We start from the raw sequence: 16,056 nt of genomic DNA, 5'->3' as shown, positions 1-16,056 counted from the left end.
ATTTATTGTTTCTAGCTTTTTTGATAATGGCCATTCTGACCGGTGTGAGGTGATACCTCATTGTAGTTTTGATTTGCATTTCTCTGATAATTAGTGATGTTGAGCATCCTTTCATGTGCCTCTTGGCCATGTCTTCCTTGGTGAAATGTCTATTTAGGTCTTCTGCCCATTTTTTAACTGGATTGTTTGTTTTTTTTGATATTAAGTTCCATGAGCTGTTTCTATATTTTGGAGATTAATCCTTTGTTTGTTGTTTCATTTGCAAATATTGTCTCCCATTCTGAGGGTTTTTTTTTTTGTCTTGTCTTTTTGTCTTTTTGTCTTGTTTATGGTTTCCTTTGCTGTGCAAAAGCTTTTAAGTTCAATTAAGTCCCATTTGTTTATTTTTGTTTTTATTTCTGTTACTCTAGGAGTGGGTCAAAAAAGATCTTGCTGTGGTTTATGTCAAAGAGTGTGTTTTTCCTATGTTTTCCTCTAAAAGTTTTATAGTGTCTGGTCTTGCATTTAGGTCTTTAATCCATTTGGAGTTTATTTTTGTGTATGGTGTTAGGTAGTGTTCTAATTTCATTCTTTTACATGTAGCTGTCCAGTTTTCCCAGCACCATTTATTGAAGAGGCTATCTTTTCTCCATTGTATATTCTTGCCTCCTTTGTCGTAAATTAGGTGCCCATATTGTGTGGGTTTATCTCTGGGCATTCTATCCTGTACCATTGATCTACATTTCTGTTTTTCTGCCAGTACCATACTGTCTTGATTACTGTAGCTTTGTGGTATAGTTTGAAGTCGGGGCGCCTGATTCGTCCAACTCCATTTTTCCTTCTCAAGATTGCTTTGGCTATTCGGGTCTTCTTCTCCATATGAATTGTAAGATTTTTTGTTCTAATTCTGTGAAGAATGACATTGGTAGTTTGATAGGGATTGCATTGAATCTGTAGATTGCTTTGGGTAGTATAGTCATTTTCACAGCGTTGATTCTTCCAATCTAGGAACATGGTCTATCTCTCCATCTGTTTGTATCATCTTTAATTTCTTTCATCAGTGTCTTATAATTTTCTGCATATAGGTCTTTTGTTTCCTTAGGTGGGTTTATTCCTAGGTATTTTATTCTTTTTGTTGCAATGGTAAATGGGAGTGTTTCCTTAATTTCTCTTTCTGATTTTTCGTTGTTGGTGTATAGGAATGCCAGAGATTTCTGTGCATTAATTTTGTATCCTGCAACCTTACCAAATTCATTGATTAGTTCTAGTAGTTTTCTAGTGGCATATTTAGGATTTTCTATATATAGAATCATGTCATCTGCAAACAGTGACAGTTTTATTTCTTCTTTTCCAATTTGTATTCCTTTTATTTCTTTTTCTTCTCTGATTGCTGTGGCTAAGACTTCCAAAACTATGTGGAATAAGAGTGGCAAGAGTGGACATCCTTGTCTTGTTCCTGATCCTAGTGGAAATGCTTTCAGTGTTTGACCATTGAGTATGATGCTTGCTGTGGGTTTGTCATATATGGCCTTTATTATGTTGAGGTAGGTTCCCTCTATGCCCATTTTCTGGAGAGTTTTTGTCATAAATGGGTGTTGAATTTTGTCAAAAGCTTTTTCTGCATCTATTGAGATGATCATGTGGTTCTTATTCCTTAATTTGTTAGTGTGGTGTATCACGTTGATTGATTTGTGTATATTGAAGAATCCTTGCATCCCTGGGGTAAATCCCACTTGATCATGGTGTATGATCCTTTTAATGTGCTGTTGGATTCTGTTTGGTAGTATTTTGTTCAGGATTTTTGCATCTATGTTCATCACTGATACTGATCTATAATTTTTTTGTGTGATATCTTTTTCTGGTTTTGGTATCAGGGTGATGGTGGCTTCGTAGAATGAATTTGGGAGTGTTTCTCCCTCTGCAATTTTTTGGAAGAGTTTGAGAAGGATAGGTGCTAGCTCTTCTCTAAATGTTTGATAGAATTTGCCTGTGAAGCCTTCTGATCCTGGACTTTTGTTTGTTGGAAGATTTTTAGTTGCAGCTTCAATTTCATTACATGTGATAGGTCTGTTTATATTTTCTAATTCTTCCTGGTTCAGTCTTGGAAAATTGTACCTTTCCAAGAATTTGTCCATTTCTTCATGGTTGTCCATTTTATTGGCATATAGTTGTTTGTAGTAGTCTCTTATAATCCTTTGTATTTCTGCAGTGTCAGTTGTGATTTCTGCTTTTTCATTTCTAATTTTATTGATTTGTGTTCTCTCCCTTTTTTTCTTGATGAGTGTGGCTAAGAGTTTATCAATTTTGTTTATCTTTTCAAAGAACCAGCTTTTAGTTTTATTGATCTTTGCTATTGTTTTCTTCGTTTCTATTTCATTTATTTCTGCTCTGATCTTTATGATTTCTTTCCTTCTACTGACTTTGGGTTTTCTTTGTTCTTCTTTCTCTAGTTATTTTAAGTGTAGGGTTAGATTGTTTATTTGAGATTTTTCTTGTTTCTTGAGGTGAGATTGAATTGCTATAAACTTCTGTCTTAGAACTGCTTTTGCTGCGTCCCATAGGTTTTGGGTTGTCATGTTTTCATTGTCATTTGTGTCTACGTATTTTTAATTTCTTCTTTGATTTCTTCAGTGATCTCTTGGTTATTTAGTAGTGCATGGTTTAGCCTCCATGTGTTTGTGTTTTTTGCAGTTTTTTCCTGTAATTAATTTCCAATCTCATAGTGTTGTGGTCAGAAAAGGTGCTTGATACGATTTCAATTTTCTTGAATTTTCTGAGGCTTGATTTGTGACCCAAGATGTGATCTATCCTGGAGAATGTTCCATGTGTACTTGAGAAGAAAGTGTATTCTGCCACTTTTGGGTGGAATGTTCTATGAATATCAGTTAGATCTATCTGGTCCATTGTGTCATTTAAAGCTGTGTTTCCTTATTTATTTTCTGCTTGGATGATCTGTCCATTGGTGTAAGTGGGGTGTTAAAGTCCCCTACTATTACTGTGTACTGTTGATTTCTCCTTTCATGGTTGTTAGCATTTGCCTTATGTATTGAGGTGCTCCTATGTTGGGTACATAAACATTTATAATTGTTATATCTTCTTCTTGGATTAATCCTTTGATCATTTTGCAGTGTCCCTCCTTATCTCTTGTAGCAGTCTTTATTTTAAAGTCTACTTAATCTGATACGAGTATTGCTACTCCAGCTTTCTTTTGATTTCCATTTGCATGAAATATCTTTTTCCATCCCTTCACTTTCAGTCTGTATGTGTCCCTAGGTCTGAAGTGGGTCTCTTGTAGACAGCATATATATGGGTCTTGTTTTTGTATTCATTCAGCCAGTCTATGTCTTTTGGTTGGGACATTTAATCCATTTACATTCAAGGTTATTATTGATATGTATGTTCCTATTACCATTTTCCTAATTGTTTTGGGTTTGTTTTCGTGGGTCTTTTTCTTCTCTTGTGTTTCCCGCTTAGAGGAGTTTCTTTAGCATTTGTTGTAAAGCTGGTTTGGTGGTGCTGAATTCTCTTAGCTTTTGCTTGTCTGAAAAGCTTTTGACTTCTCCACCAAATCTGAATGAGATCCTTGCTGGGTAGAGTAATCTTGGTTGTAGGTTTTTCTCTTTCATCACTTTAAGTATATCCTGCCACTCCCTTCTGGCCTGCAGAGGTTCCACTGAAAAATCAGCTGATAACCTTATGGGGATTGCTTTGTATGTTATTTTTTGTTTTTCCCTTGCTGCTTTTAATATTTTTTCTTTGAATTTAATTTTTGTTAGTTTGATTAATATGTGCCTTGGTGTGTTTTTCCTAGGGTTTATCCTGTATGGGACTCTCTGTGCTTCCTGGACTTGGGTGACTATTTCCTTTCCCATGTTAGGGAAGTTTTCAACTATAATCTCTTCAGATATTTTCTCAGACCCTTTCTTTTTCTCTTCTTCTTCTGGGACCCCTATAATTCGAATGTTGGTGCATTTAGTGTTGTTCCAGAGGTCTCTGAGGTTGTCTTCAATTCTTTTCATTCTTCTTTCTTTATTCTGCTCCTTGGCAGTTATTTCCACCATTTTGTCTTCCAGCTCACTTATTCGTTCTTTTGCCTCAGTTATTCTGTTATTGATTCCTTCTAGTGTATTTTTCATTTCAGTTATTGTGTTGTTCATCTCTGTTTGTTTTTCTTTAGTTCTTTTAGATCTTTGTTAAAGATTTCTTGTATTTTCTCAATCTGTGCTTCCATTCTATTTCCGAGATTCTGGATCATCTTTACTATCATTACTCTGAATTCTTTTTCAGGTAGATTGCCTGTTTCCTCTTCATTTATTTGGTCTTGTAGGTTTTTACCTTGCTCCTTCATTTGTGACATGTTTTTTTGCCGTCTCCTTTTTTTTTTCTTTATGAGTGGGATTGTATTCCTGTTTTACTGGTTGTTTGGCCTGAGGCTTCCAACACTGGAGTTTGTAGGCTATTGGGTAGAGCTGGGTCTTGGTGCTGAGATGGGGACTTCTGTGAGACCTCACTCCGGTGAATATTCCCTGGGGTCTGAGGTTCTCTGTTAGTCCAGTGGTTTGGACTCGGAGCTCCCACCACAGGAGCTTCCGCCTGACCTCAGGCTCACAAACCAAGATCCCGCAAGCCACATGGAGTGGCAAAAAAAAAAAGGGGCAGGATGGCGGGAGGCCTTGGCTGTGGAGGGCGGGGCCTAAGCAAGGGCGAGGCAAGGTTTGGGTGGTGGATGGGGCCAATGCTCAGGACCCACAGGGCTGGAAAAGGCCCTGGGGGCTGTGGGGGGTGGGGCTTAGGCTCAAAGAACAGAAGGGACACAGGTGTGCCCCCCACCTCTGGTCTCAGAGGGCAGGGGACCTCACCTGGGAGCCCAGCAGGCTTCCTGTGCCTGAGTGGGCAGGGCAGTCGCCCTCCATTCCTCTCCTGCTCCTCCTGGGTTGGCCCCTCCCACCTGCCACTCCTGATCTCCCCAGCCTCCCTCCTATGCCCCCAGGGCCCACACCGGCTGGATGGGGCTTTGGAGTGGGGGGAACCGGCTTGGGAACTCAGCAGGCTCCCCAGCCCATGTGGGCCTGGCGATCGCCCTCCGCTCTTCTCCCGCTCTTCCCGCAGGGTCCCTCCCACCTGCCTCTCCTGATCTCCCTGGCCTCAGGGGCGCTGATCCTGTCTGGCCTCCACTTCTCTTTCCCCCCTCAGTCCCCCTACGTCCTACCTGTTCACTCTCGGGTTCCTCCCATCTCCTTGGGCGTCAGAGTCCCCCACCAGCGGCCAGCAGGCGCCCTAGTTGTGGGGAGACGCTAACTCCGCGTCTTCCCACACCGCCATCTTGACTCTGCCTCCTCAAAAATTTTTTTTTTAATGAATATTCGCCCAAAACCTGGCTCAGCCATAAAAATATCAGCAAAGCAGTGTGGACCCTCAGCCTGCAAACCATTTGACTTCCAGGTGAGCCTACCCCAGTATCCGAGTTGTGATATATACTCAAGTCAGCTTATTAGTCTGTTAGTTTCAGACAAGTGCTATATTGGAGAAGGTTAATCAGAAATGATGGCCTGAGTTTCACCTTTCATCAGTCCTAAGCCATTGCTTCTTTCCATTCCCATTTTTTTGTGATTATTCAAAGTTGTGCATATTTGTCTTACTAAATTTGCACAGTGCCAAAAAGGTGAAAAAAACTTTCAAAGGAGTCACGATCCAACCACCCAGAGGCCAGCACTGTTCATATTTGGTAAGATTGCTCTGCAGCGTTTTGTGCTGAATGTTTTTCTTTATGTGGCTGAGATAAATTTGGATCTATAATTTTACATTCTACTTACTTTGTTTAACAGTAAATATACGCAGTTACCCATGTCATTAAGAACTCTTTTAATATAATAAAACAAATTTGCAAGGATGTACTAAAATTATTTTTTTAATCCCTACTTGTTGGATATGTAGATATCCAAACGTTCTATAAATAGTGCTACAGTGAGCAACTTCGTGTATAAGGCTTCCTAATTATCTCCTCAGAATAGATGTCTAAAAAAAGTGAAATTATGAAGTCAAAGAGTCTAAGTCAACGTATATGGTACTTTGTCCTGAAATACCTTCCAGCAGGAGCCAGTGAACACCCCCACCAGCTGTGTTTATAAGTTCCAGTGTCACCCTTGCCAGCATTGGGTACTACCAGTTTGCTTTTTAAATTTTATTAATTTGATAGGCCGAGAAGTATGCCTTGTGTTGGTTTGTATTTCTTTAACTACTAGATAGACTGAACATTTTTTCTACTTTTAATGGCCATTTGCTTTTTTTCCTTTTGAGAATTATCAGGGAGGTCCTTTGAAACTTGGGGGTTTTTAAAGGGCAGTTATCATTATCATCTTCAATCAGTTGTGGATGCAGGGAGTGATTATGGTTTTCATCATCTATGGCTCCCTCCTGAGGTTAGGAAGCATAGTGTGCTGGAACCCTGTCTCGCCCTGACCTCATTTCTCAGGCAATTAAGGCTAAGGTGGTGTCTAATAATGACATGGCTGTCATCCCCTCTATTTATTTTTTAGCCCTCTGCAGTTTGCACAGTGTCACCCCGTTCATTATCTCAGGTTGAGATTCATCACAGCCCCAGCATGTGATACCATCCCCCTTTTACAGATACAGAAACTCAGAAGCATGGGGTCATGCCTGGGACAGAGTGAGTAGTGGATTAGGGATTCGGGGTCCTCTGACCCCACCTCCCCACATCCAATGCTCTGTCCTCTTCCCTGCTGCCTTTAGGTGTGTGTTGATGGAATCCTGAGGGCACTTTCCCAGCTGTCTTGGAAGAATGACTTGGAAGGATTGTGTGAAGGGAGACTCTTCTGCCCTCCCAAGTGTCCAGGAGGCCTCGTCAGCACTAGAGGTTCTCTGCTTGGGGATCTGGAAAGGGCAGTCCATGAAATAAAAGAAGAGAAAGTTTAAAGTCTAGGCTCATTTGGTGGAGCCTTTTTTTTTTTTTTCCACTCTTGGCAGAAAACAGTCTGCCAGAGATTATTCATTTTTAATTTGCTTTACATTTTGACCACATTTATTTCTTGGTTTAAAAAATATATGTTTAATCTACACTGCTGCCCTCTGAGGTCAGGATATGCCGGCATCCTGCTGCCCACCCACAGCCCAATGTCAGCAGCAACCATCTGAGGTACAATTATCATCCTCGTTTTATAGATGAGGAAATTAAGGCCCAGAGAGATGAAGTATCTTGCTCAAGGTCACCCAGCTAGTAAATGGGAGGGTTGGGATTTGAGCCCAGGCTGTGTGATTCCAGTCTCTGTTCTTCACCTCTATATATCACTGCCTCTCGCCTACGTATTCAGTGAAGATGTTCTTTGGGCTTAAAAAAAATCCACATCCCCCCTCTTTTCCCATCTCAAAATATGTGTGTAAAGGGCAGCAACTAGGAGGGGGGTGTCTTCAAGGATGGGGTGAGAAGTAAATCACTGTGAAGACGAATCTGTCATCTTTTGGACAAAGGGGAGTAAAGGCAGTTCAAACTCTCACTCTGTATCAGTAAGTTCGGCTCCCTCTGAAGTCCCTGGAGATATGAGGGCTGGAAAGATGCACAGGGCAGGGTAGGAGACGTCCCTTCCGGGCCGAGTGACCCAGGGCAAGTCATTCTTGCTCCCTGGGTTCTGCTGCCCTTCCTCATCTGGGAAATTGGACCCCTGCATCTTGGGGGCCTCTCCAGCCCTGGCATGCTGTGTTTGTGGGTGCTGGGGGAGATTCTGACTCAGGATGTTTTTATTAAACTCAGTACTCTTTCAATTAGGTAATTTGTTTTCCCCAAGACGCCCATGGTTTTTTCAAGTATAAGTTAAGCGTTAAACAGCACTGTGTCAACTGAATTAATGGTTAAAAGATTTAACAAGACTCTCTGTATCTGTCTTCAATTTCCTCCACAGGGACGCGAGAGACAAATTTTACAGGAAACCATTCACAACTTCCACTCTTCCTTCGAGAGCAGCGCCAGCAACACCAGGGCCCCTGGAAACAATCCCTGTACGTGACCTTTCTTCCTGTGGTCACCAACGTGAGCTTTCTGAATCGCAGTACCCCCTTCACATGGCCGGTGCTCCAGCCACCATCAGACCTTTCCCATTCCCTGAAACACTATGTTTTTGTCACACCGCTGTGCCTTAGTCCTTCTGCCTGGAACACCTGTCTTCCTTTCCCTGCTGTAGTAGTTGGTGATGCTTGTTGCTATAACAAACTCCAACACAGTAGAGACTTACGCTCCCATACAATCCAGTATGGCTGCATCCGCTCGGCAGAAGCACACGGTGATTCAGGGACCCAGCTCCTTTCATCTGTGGCTCTGCCATTCCTGGGGCCTCGGAGGCTTTGTTTCTGGCCGGCAGAGGGGAAGGGGATGGTGAAGAAGGCACAGCCATCTCTTCACTGCTTTGCTCTTAACTGCTCACATTCCATTGGTTCCTCCTGCTCACATTCTGTCGGCCACTCATAGTCACGTGGCCCCACGTGTAGTCGTTGTTCAGGTAGTGGCTTCACAGCAACAACTCTGTACTTAGATGGGGGAGCACATATTTTGGCAGTAGGTTAGCCACTCTTCCACATCTTCCCTTAGAACTTCTAGCTTGTCCCTAATGGTCCAAGTCACCTATCAGATGAAGCCTTTCTCAACTCCCTTACACAAAACTAACTCCTCCAGCCTCTGGGGCCCTTACTGCTCTGTGTGGTAGCTCTGCTCTAGCACTTCACTGCACCTGCTGCAGCCAGCGTACAACAGCTGTTCAGGATGTATATGTTGAATACGTATTTCTTTCTTGCAAAGACAGCCTTTTATGTAGGAAAAATGGCGAGGCCCAAGGTGTGATCTTGAGGGATCCCTTTTCCTTCCTGGCCTTCAGTTTCCTTGTCTTTCGACAGGCAAGACAATGCTCTGATATTCCACGCTGCTCACCCCATATCACAGTAGGGCTTTTCCACTTTGAGTGGGAGCAGAAGACCCTAATATATTACATTGTAGAAGGACTTGGGTACTCACATTTTCTAGGCAAAGAAGTGAAGAATTTAGAATTTCTTCTAAGGCTACATTCCTCAGAAGGGAATCAGCCTGTGTAGTTTTCTACCGTGTCATATTCTATGAAAGGGACTCTGACTTTTGAGTCCAGTAGGTTTCTGAAATGTCTTCAAGTGCGTAATTCATTCGACCAGCACCTCTGGGTGCTGGGGGTGCAGAGATGAGTCAGAGCCAGTCCCCACCCTTGAGGACCTGGACAGCAAGAGAAGAAAGGAATGGTGGTCCCAGCCTCGAGGGGCAGCACGGAAGAGTGGAGAGAGCGTGTGCTCTGGACTCAGGCTCAGGGTTCTGGTTCAGCCCTGAGGCTAGCCAGCTGTGTGGCCAGGGACAGATAAGTCGGCGCTTAGAGCCAGTGTGCGGCAAACACTTGGTCTGTGGGACATGCGCAATGGATAGCGGCCTTTGCAGAGTTCTCATCTTTACCGTGAGCTCTGCCTGGCCGCATGCTGGTCTCCTTGGGAGATGTGGCCTCTCATCTCTCCCTCCCCCGGCCGTGAGTGCCCATTCACCCTCTGCTGGCTTCTAGAGGGAGTCCTGACCATGTTGCCTGGAGGCCTCATCGTGTTCTCCCTCTGTCTGTTGATCCAATGGGTGCTGTTCCTCCTTCATCCTCCCATCTTCCCACCCATAAAAGCCAGCTTCCCACATGACTGGAGAGAAGAGGCTTTGTTTTAGCCATCACTGACAGACACCTTTATAAATGTTCCTCGCATCCCAACCTTCTTTAAGGAGACACAGTCATTGAGCACCTACTGTGTGCAGCAGCTGGAACCCAGTGTCATCTGTCCTCACCAGAAGCCTGGAGGCTTCTGGAGGCTTCTGGAGGCTGGCATGGTTTAACCTCATCCTGCACGCCGGGGAAACAGACACGGAGGACTGGAGCTGCATGCCAGTTCCCCAGCCCGGAAGGAGTAGAGCTGGCAGAGAACCGGATCTAGTGGGCTCTGAGCCCATGCTTTTGCCACCAATTCCTATAGACTCCTGGGGCTAGAGGCACCAGGGATTCTCGCTGTTTTAATGTACTCATATCTTCAGAGGCTGTCGATAGGCCTAGGGTTGTTTGCCCCTGGAATACACATGGGCCCCTGAGTGAGGTGCTGTGAGGTTTTGTGCCCACTCTTTGCTGTCCTTCTGGTCTTTTCATCACCCCTATATTTGTGCAGCTTTCACTTGGGTAAGTTTGATTGAATCCCTATGATTGAATACCTGTGATACACAGGAGCTGTGCTGGGGGTCAGCATTCCACAAATGCACACCTCCACGATCTCATCTAATGACCCCAGACAGAGCAGGGCTTATTATTCTCATTTTGCAGATGGGAAAACAGGCGCAGGACAGATGCCTTTTTTGTCTTTTTCACTGGATTCAGTGGTTCTAAGGTTTTTTCTCCCAGGCAGTTTGTGGGCTGGTTGGTGAGAGATCCCTGGCACCCTTTCCGGACCATGATCACCCCCTTCCTGGTGATACTCTAGGAGGCTATTCTGGTCCACAGTGTTTTCCTTGCTTGATGACCATCAGCATTTCCCAAAGTGTGTTCCTTGGAACCCTAGTTCCACAGGATGTTAATAGGTTTTTCATAAAGAAGAAAAAGGGGGAGGAAATGTATACATGACAGTGGGGTGAGGCTCTGTGATCAATAAGTTTGGCAGACACTGGGTTAAAGCCCAGTTACATGATGCTTGCTGCAGGACACCTCAGAATCCTTATCACGCCACACATGGGGGTGTGTCTCTTCAAGGGGGCCATGCAGCTTGTAGCATTTCCCATACGTTAGATCACAGAATGCTGTTTCATGGCACTCTTGCAAGACTGAGGTTCATTGGACACCATTAGGGAAGCCCTGCTTTGACTGGGCAGTGGCAGTCATGAGGCCTCACAGCACCTGGGAGTGGGCCCAAGGGGCCCTCGAGGCCTTCAGCTGGATCAGGGGTCTTTGGTAATTGCTTCTTTTCTTTCCAGCAGCTCTCTGCTTGGCAGTGGGACATCACGGTGAGGGAGTCCCCTGACTGAGAGAACCAGGATCCTGCTCATAGGGCTCTGCATCCAGGGCATGTCCTGCAGGGTCAGGGACATCATTTCCCAGTGTTGTTGCAGTGTCCTGCCTGGCAAGTGCTGGGTGTCTAAGCCCTGTCCCCCCAATGGCCAGGAGAAGGTTCCCACCTCCCTGCTTCAGTGCCAGACCATTACATGGAGGCTGCAAGTTTTGGCAGGAAAACATTTACTTTTTCATTCACTACATATTTACTGAGCATTTTACCCTGTGCCCACCCTGTGCTTGTGCTTTGGATCCAGAGATGAAAAACACTCATCTCTGCCCTCAAAGAATCCACAGTATCTTAGAGGAGACAAGCATGTAAGTCAGACGTTGTAGTGCCTGTAAGGAGTCTTACAGTAAAGGCGTGTGCTGGGCCCACAGCTCTGAGGACGTCGTGCGTGATGGCTCAGGTTCGGCCTGGGTGGGCCCCATTGGAAAGACTGCGTCTGAAAGGGTAAGTCAGCACAGCTGGCAGGTGGGGAAGAGAAAGGGCTCCCCAGATGGGGGGACAGTGTGTGAGAAGGCAGGCGGCATATAACAGTTCTGGGTTAAATATTATCGGGGGTTAAGTTAGATACCTGTTATTCCAATTTTTGGTTCTTTTCTTTGAAATGCATAGCAGCAGTCTGTTACCTGGAAGAGCACTGAATCTATAGTCAGTCCTAGCACTGGGTTTTGGCTCAGCCACTTCTTAATGGGTAACATATTTCTTCCATTCCTTGAACCTCAGTTTCCCTTTCAGTTACACGGGGATAGTACTCCCCAAGGCACTGAGGATCAGATGAAGGTGAAAGCCCTTTTCACACAATGTGGAGCTCTGCAGATGTGAGAAATCTCCATGATGGTCACCTGTTTGAAATCCTCTGTTTCTGTTTCTCCCCCGCCCCACCCCGCCTCCCGCTTGCCCTGCTGTAGCCAGGGCTGGGTGGGCAAGGCCAGAAGCAGCAGCCTCCAGCCAGAGGTGGCAGCAGCTTAGGTGGCTCTGCTGGTATCGGAGCCCCGAGGAAGTGAGGGTTGGTGGTGAATCCCCACCCTCCAGCTGTGGCTGACTCTGGTGTTTGTGTCACTGGGATTCCCAGCAAGGTGGACAGAAAGAAGGGAGGCCTTCCAGCCTGATCACAGGGGCTGATCCAGGGGGCAGAGAGGAAGCAGGAAACCCCTCCAGTTTGCTCTTGCCTCAGAGCTGCCTAAGGACAGTGCCGTGCAGGCCAGGCCCGGGCTAGACAGCTGTGAACATCTACGCTGACCTTCCAAGAAAGCACCTCTTGAGGGCTTGGGACCCTTCCTGGGAAGATTCTGCAGCCCAGACTGAAGGTGTTGTGAAGCACCATCTGTGCTTTGTTCAGGCAAGGTAATCATGTCTCATTAACCAACAGATCCTGTTCAGCATGTAAGGAGACCTGATGCTTTCCCTGACAAAGTCGATACCAGATTCTGAAGGACTGGCCAGGGACTGAATCTCCTCCCTGGGGGAGGTGGGTGGTGAGTCCCCTCTTCAGCTTCCTTTCTAAGGTGGGGACCCCCCAGGGCCCCTCCTCAGGGCCCTCCCTACCCAGTGGGTTGAGCCAGCCCCCATGAGTCTTAGTTCCTGTTGGAGCTGCTTCCCTAGGGCTCATAGACACAGGGCATGGCCATCCTCTTCTGGGAGACCTTGTTCCCACTGTCCAGGTGGCTGGGGTAGGGTTTGGCCTCAGCAGGGCCACTGGATCCTTTGATAAGAGACCAAGGTGCTGTTTTGTTTCAGCTCTACTGTGTGTTTCCATGTTCCTTAACATCCAACACTTCTTTTTGTTACTATTTTATTGTTTTTCCATACAGGGATTTGATTCTTTGAAGGATTTTTGTTTGCCAAATGTATATTAAATAATGGTGAGTTTGTCTTCTCACTTTGATTTTGCTCATCGAAGGTATAAAATGCTGCTCAGATTTCTTCCAGTGAGAACTGTTATGGAGCAAGTGCCTATGGTGTGCTGGGCGCTTCCATTGCCTCACCTCCTTCATGATAATCTTGTGAGGCAGCCTTAAAACCCCCTTTCTACCAATTTGGTGAGTGTGGCACACAGATATTAACCTCACCAAGGTCACCTTGTAACAGGCGATGGTCGATTTGAATGCAGGCCTCATCTGTCACTTCTCTCCATGCTGTCTTGCTGCCTTTCAGCACAGAGAGAAATGTTGAATTGGGATAAGCCCAGCCAACACAAAACAAATAAAACCTTGTTAGTCTGTATGGCTTGTTCACAATTTCTTTTTTTTTTTTTTTGGTGGGGCGGTGTTTATGAAATACTATAATACTATACCTATATGGCTTGGAGATTCTCTTTGTTTCTGCTGAGAGTCTTTACAAGTCGGGGGCTCCCTCATCTCCACCTCTTCTGCTCTCAGTGTCTCATGTTGGCTGTGCTCAGCCCTATAGAGCATTCAGGAAGCAGAAGGTAGCATGGGTCCCAGGCCCAAAACAGGAGGAATGAGGCCAAGGTCTGTGGGGCCCCAGAGTGGGGAGCAAAGATACTGGGGAGACCATGGGAGTAGGGCCAGCACTCCATGAGGAAGAACATTCCAGGGACCAGGGCTACCTAGAAGGGAGAGCATCCCCCAGATGAGCCCCAGAGGCTGGTCAAGCCCAGGGCAGCTGGAGAGGGGAACTCAGACTTTAGATGAAGATTGGACCAGGCAAGTAGTTCCCAAACGACCCAATGGTGGAGGTGATAGGAGAAAAACAAGTAGAAGGCAATGAGTTTACCTGACACTAAATATACTCATTTTATGGGTTTGGCCTTGATCCTGACACAAGTCCCTATTACTTTGAGGGGAGAGGGTGGTGGTAGTGGTGGTTTTAGTTTCATGGATGTGTGAAATCCGAAAGTCTGAGAAACATTGCTCTAGGTCACCTTTGAGGTCCCTTCCAGCCTCCTGAGTCTGTGAAAATCTATAAAAAGAAGGGGGAGTGGTTCCTCAGTAAGTTAAACATCGAACAACCATATGACCCAGCAACTCTACTCCTAGGTAATATACCCAAAAGAATTGAAAATAGGTATTCAAATAAAAACTTGTATGCAGATATTCATAGCAGCACAATTCACAACAGCCACAAGGTGGTAATAATCCAGATGGCCATCAACAGATGAATGGATAAACAAAATTTGGGATTGTCCACACAATGGAATATTGCTCAGCCATGGAAGTAGTGATCCACACTACAACATGGAGGAAACTTGAAAACATTGTGCTAAGTGAAAGAAGCCAGACACAAAAGACCACGTATTATGTGATTCCATTTATATGAAATGTACAGAATAGGCCAATCCATAGGGATGGAAAGCTGAGATTTGGGGACTGAGGAAATGGGGAGCCACTGCTTAATGGGTAGGCGATTTCCTTTTGGGGTCATGAAAAAGTTCTGGAACTAGATAATGGTGATGGTGGTACAACATTGTGGATGTGCTTAATGCCAGGCCACACTTTAAAATGGGTAAAATGGTAAGTTTTATATATTTTTTGCTATAATTTTAAAAGAAGGAAGAAAAGGGGAGCTCATGACCTGGCTGGTCTTCCACCCTTCTGTCAGTGTTCACCTTCTCCACCTTGTCCTTCAAGGTGAAGGATACATCACCATTGTAGGGTCTTGCTCTCCCTCCCCTCTCCCCCCCTCCCCCCGACACGTGTACGTATACACACCTTTCTGTCCCCTTCATCAGAGGGGTCTAGATGGGCTGCCGGTCTCAACCAGAGCCCCACACAGAAAATGCTCAGGAATAAGGTGGGGCCGCCCTTGTCCTGGCTCTGCGGGAGGCAAGCCCCTCGGGAAGGTGGGAACGCTCCCTGAGGCACCACGTGCTCCCGGCCCTCCAGCTACTCCTCTGGCTCTCATTTCCTATCTCCACGGGGCTGGGGGCTTCCCCGCTTCACTTGCTCGCAGCTCTTTCAACAGAATAATTGTCTTCACTTTCCTCACAATAAGAAACACTCCCTTTGGGTCACAGACGACGGTTTTCTGAAGCGCTTCGGCGTTGGCCTCGACACTCGCTCCACCGAGGGGCCCCAGCCCCAGCGACGCCCACTTCCGCCCACTTCCGCCCACTTCCGCCACCAGCCCCTGCGCTTCCGGTGACACGGCACCAGCTTTTCTCCGCGCAGTCCCGCTTTCTCTGCCGTGTCACAGGTGTCCCTCCCGATACCAGTGCCTAAACCACGTTCTGCAGGCAGTGGCCACGCAGAGTCTTCTCCTGGGGAACCCGGCCTGTGAGCTGGGGCTTTGTAAGTGTCAGGCTGCGCGTGTGTGGAGAGGAACTTCAGCCATAAAGAAGGACCTAGGACTGGAGACTTCACACTAATGTTCCCGCAGGTTCTGTAGCTTGACTTCATCCGTGAGGGGGCCTCAGGGCAAACTGATTTTACTAACTCCTCATGAGGGACAGTGGCCGAGAACCTGAGTCAGACAGAATCCTCCGAGGGAATGTCCGTCAGGCCACCTGGAGCCGCAGGCTCGCGGGGAGGCCGTGTGCATGGTGACAGCTTCCTCAGGTAAGCGAACTTCTGTTTCTCGCCGTCGGACGGAACGAGGGTTGACGCACTCATTCAGCAGACAGCGGCTGATGGGGCACTGGGGATGCCCAGAGGGCAAATCAAAGCCCCTGACTTTGTGGAGCTTATGATCCACTGGGGTGATGATAATCCTGGCTCCCAGGGCAGGACAAGGGTTAACTGAGATAATGCGAGTCAAGTGCTCAGCACTGTGCCGGGTACAGGATAAGTGTCTTGGGGCATCAGCCTGTTCTAATTGCCCATTCCCTCTCCCCGTTCCTTGAGGGTCAGGGCCACATGAGCTCTTCCTCACCAGCTGCAATGCAGGGGGACGTTGTGCTCTGCTGGGGCCGCAACTCATTAACGCAGCCGCGTTAATGAACCCTGAGCTGGTAGCAGTCAGAGGAGCTAGGTTATGGACCTGCGACAGAGCCAGGGATGCACCGGCCAAATGAACTGAAAGAAT

General features: G+C 46.2%; 1 protein-coding gene across 8 annotated transcripts in view; it reads left to right on the top strand.

Moving 5' to 3' along the window:
* The window catches only part of ANKS6 (ankyrin repeat and sterile alpha motif domain containing 6), a 69,170-nt gene extending 55,874 nt beyond the window's left edge, over positions 1 to 13,296 (top strand). For 5 of the 8 annotated variants that reach the window (XM_082402495.1, XM_082402494.1, XM_082402499.1 and 2 more), the window contains exon 15: positions 5,632 to 7,884. In XM_082402495.1, coding sequence (XP_082258621.1) covers positions 5,632 to 5,775 — 144 coding nt within the window. In that variant the 3' untranslated portion in view covers positions 5,776 to 7,884. The other 3 variants (XM_082402497.1, XM_082402496.1, XM_082402498.1) reach the window with 2 other exon arrangements.
* Positions 13,297 to 16,056: the final 2,760 nt, after the last annotated feature.

This window comes from Balaenoptera borealis (assembly GCF_965194805.1).
Source record: "Balaenoptera borealis genome assembly, chromosome: 8".
Taxonomy (NCBI): Eukaryota; Metazoa; Chordata; class Mammalia; order Artiodactyla; family Balaenopteridae; genus Balaenoptera; species Balaenoptera borealis.
Note: the sequence above shows the minus strand (reverse complement) of the source record. Positions and strands in the feature narration are given on the sequence as shown.